Genomic DNA, 4,091 nt, shown 5'->3' on the forward strand with positions numbered 1-4,091 from the left:
CTGCTCCTTCCGGAAAAACGGACTTGTTTCTCTCCCTCTTGCTTCTGTTCGGATATGTGTGCTACCGTTCCTGCTGCTACACCTGCGGAGTCAGCAGACAACTGTATGTTAGCTATAGCTTGCATAATCTGTTGCAATTCGGGGTTTTTGTTTTTCTCCGCTTTTTTATGGGCTTCTGATTCCTCTGTAAGGCGTCGCAAGTCCACGACTTGTTCGCATACTTGTGCTTTTTCCACTACTTCTTCGTACGTATCCGTTGCTTTCAAGCTATTCCATAAGCTTGTCCTGATGGTTAGGCGCATTCCTTTCAACAAAGCCTCCTTTTTAACAGCGTTTCTTGGTTGAATTACTTCAGCGTCCTGGCTTTCTGCGGCTGCTCTTCCGTAGGCCGATTTGTATAGCTCATCGATGCGGTGTCTGTATTCTCATATACGTTCGTTGAATTTCTGCTCTATCTTGCTGAGTTGTGCTCTTCTCATATCTTGTATCGTCGCGTCATCGAACCCCGCTTCCATGGCTGTTGTCCACGCTGCAAGGTTCGCTTTGATATTTACTCCTAGCGAATTATTAAATGCAGCTGCTGCTCTCCTTAGTTTGGACTGGAAAAATTCCAACTTCTGATCTTCGGTCCATCCAGCTTCTACGCCAACTCTGTTTGCTTTCTTTAGCCAGCTTTCAAATGTAGTGTTGTCGTCGAGGTCGCCACTGAATTCTGGAATATCTTTTCTATAATTGACGGCTGCTAGATTTAGCATTCCCGTTGTCATGGCTGCTGAAAATGTTCGGAAATCTCCTGGATCAATTCCTCCGGCGCCTATTTGTCCAATAGGTCCTTGGGGTCCAGGTGGGCCTTCCTGGCCCACCAGGCCAACAAGGGCCACCAGAAATACAAGGACAACCAGGTCCACAAGGGCCACCAGGTCAACAAGGACCACCGGGCCAGCCAGGACAAGACGGCCAACCGGGGCAGGATGGCCAACCAGGACCACCGGGTGCTCCAGGGCAAGATGGTCAGCAAGGACCTTCAGGCAACCAAAGACCACAGCCTGGTCCCAGAGGAATCGATCCAGTAGATTTTCGGACTTTCTCAACAGCAATGGCTAAAGGCATGACGAATATGACTGCAATTCATCATGCAAGAGATATTCCAGTATTCAGCGGGGATCTTAAAAGTGATTTCACATTCGAAGAATGGTTAAAAAGAGCAAACAAAATCGCTAAAGAAGCAAGCTGGCCGAATGAACAACAATTAAAGAATTATCAGGACAGATTAACCGGAGCTGCTGAGTCATATAATGATTCCTTTACGGCCACTGAAAAAGCTTCGCTCACCGCATGGACAAATGCTATGGACACAGGATTCAACGACGACAGGACACGCTACCTGAAGAAGACACAGCTCAACCAAGTAGAGCAGAAAGTGAATGAACGTATTCGAGAATATAAAATACGAATAGACGAGCTTTATCAATCAGCATACGGGCGGACAATAGATGGAAGTCAAGAACCCGAGGTAACTTAGCTCAGAGATTCACTAAAAAGGGAAGTTCTCCTCAAAGGAATGCAGCCGAATATACGAGAGCTCCTGTGGAACACTTTAAAGACAACAGACACATATCAGATGACGGTAGAAAAAGCACAGGATATCGAACAAATTATTCAGTTAAGGCAAATCACGGAAAAACTGAATGGAGTAAAGATTCCACAAGAGAGAACGGGAAAGCCAACTCAGACTTACGCATACAGCTCATGGTAACTAGGGCCGAAGTCAAATTCATGAAAAAAAAACACAAAAAGGGGAATATCTACATATCCGTGTTGCAAATTAAATTTCAATACGTACATCTGCGGGGAAGAAGTGATTTTTATAGAAAAAAAAGAGAACGTCGTCAGGATTCCTCACCTCTGTATTTTGAGAAAACCAAGATTTCTCACGGGGCCCCTGATTACAAAAATCGAAGCATCAACATGGAATGGGTGAATGAAAAATGATATATATGTGACGACAAGGAAAACAAGATTGATTCTACACGTAAAAACGAAAAAAGAGAATGGTCACGATTTACTGACCCGACTTGACAAATGCCAAGGTACATGGTTTTGCTCGACTCTCGATCGGTATCTGGCCAAAATTCTCTTTCTCCCTATGTGACAACGGTACCAATTCCCACAAGAAGGGCAGAATTTTCGACTGTGTAAAGCATAATTCTACTGTACACGTACAAGGAAACAGTGACGTGCTGAGAAGGAACAATTTCTACTGTAATGGAGGGACAGCTGAAGGAACTGCAGTACATGGAGAAAAAAAATACGGATCATAAAGATAAGAAAAAGCGGATATAGCTTACACGAAGCAGCACCCTCAATCCATCTGGCTTGGAAGAACTACCTTTTACCCACAACATTCTAGAAAAGAAAGGGTTAAATGGAAAGCTTTCGAAAAAGAAAAACGGAAAAGAAAAAAAAAATAAAATACAATCGTTTTTACCCAAGCACCTCCGTAAGAGACAACAGAATACCCCAGAAACCCACAAAACAGAAAGATAAAGTGGAGTAATTACAATAAAAAGGATGACAATGTAGTACGTATATTATCTATGTCTGTTCTGTAGTCAAGCTTTTTACAATTTTTCATATTCTTCGATATATATTAATTTTTTCCCATTACGCCAATGTTAAAATTTCTCGAAGTCCCATATTCCAGTAAATGAATACGGGAATCGTGCGATTCTCGAATTCTTATTGACATGGCGAAAGAAAAAATGTGTTTTTACCTTTCCTACCAGGTGAAGAATTGGAAACCTGGAGATTTGAAAATGCCGCGTTTCGGTACGGTGGCGCCACTGTATGGATCGGGTTAACTCACCGCTCTGGCAGAGAGTAGTACCCGAACCCAGCCACGGGAGGGCACCCGCAACCAGCAAACAAGCGGCGCATCTATAGCACCAACAGCCATAAGCGCGCAATTCAAAAGACGTATGCGCAAACGAGTCCGTTGAGCAAATAGGATCCGCTCACGGACACCGTGATGCTGACTCACGGGAAGTATCCAGTGCCGACACCGTGAGGCTGACTCACGGAAGGTATCCAGTGCTGACACCGTGAGGCTGACTCACGGGAAGTATCCATTGCCGACACCCTGATGTCGACACACGGGAGGTATCCATTCCCAACACCGTGATATCGACATCAGCCAGAGTATCAATCCCAACACGGCAATAACAGCAATAACGAGATCAATCTACAACGCTGACTTCCGCCTCGACCAGTATAAAAGCCCCCTTGTTTCCCTTGTATAACCAGTCTTCCCCGAGCAGGCCTTCACGCTGGTAAACTCTTTCTCTCTTATTATTCTAACATTGAATAAGTCGCATTCGTGTATCTGCTGATGTTAAAACTTGTGTATTCAAATACAAAACGTCATCCTCTTACAAGTCGTTGCGTCTCCATTTTTGTACAAGTAAAGTAAGGCTGGAACGAGCCTTACAAGTGGTGAACGTGCCAAAATATTGAACCTTTCAATTTGTACGAGTGTCCAAATATTTGTACAAATCTGAACATTTTGTGAACTATCTGGAGACAACGACAGTTCGACCCAGAAACGGAACATCGAGGACCCACATGACCGAGAATCGACAACCCAAATTGGAGGTAAATATAAAATCAGACTCACCTTCAAACCAAGTGGTCCCGAAAGACAGCGTAGAAACAAAACCAGAGACAGAACTGCGGAGATCACAAAGGCCAAGCCAAATTGCAGGACGTCTACAGCAATTAAGTACGAGAAGCTTCGAACTCAAACATAAAGTACTAAAGCTTAAAGAAAAGCCAAGAAGCGATAAAAGAGAAGCAAAGATCACCAAACTAGAAAAAGAAATAGCTGGCGTCGATAAAGAATTCATCGACATATACGAAAGAAACAAAACAGAAATCCCGGTATTCGACAAAAGCCTTTCATCAACCCAAGAAGATTACTCATCCGAACAGACAGATACAAAAGAGGAAATGCCCAATACCCCAACACCATCGCCAGGGCCACCAGGCCAACAAGGGCCACCAGGCCAACAAGGATCACCAGGCCAACAAGGACC

At 44.1% G+C, this 4,091-nt stretch overlaps 1 protein-coding gene across 1 annotated transcript; it reads left to right on the forward strand.

Moving 5' to 3' along the window:
- Positions 1-765: 765 nt before the first annotated feature.
- LOC124200517 (collectin-12-like) lies at positions 766-1,522 on the forward strand. Its single transcript, XM_046596787.1, has 2 exons — positions 766-780; positions 830-1,522. The coding sequence occupies exons 1-2, from the start codon at positions 766-768 to the stop codon at positions 1,520-1,522; spliced, it is 708 nt and encodes a 235-aa protein (XP_046452743.1).
- The last annotated feature ends 2,569 nt before the right edge of the window (positions 1,523-4,091 follow it).

The sequence above is a fragment of the Daphnia pulex genome, chromosome 8 (genome assembly GCF_021134715.1).
Source record: "Daphnia pulex isolate KAP4 chromosome 8, ASM2113471v1".
Classification (NCBI taxonomy): Eukaryota; Metazoa; Arthropoda; class Branchiopoda; order Diplostraca; family Daphniidae; genus Daphnia; species Daphnia pulex.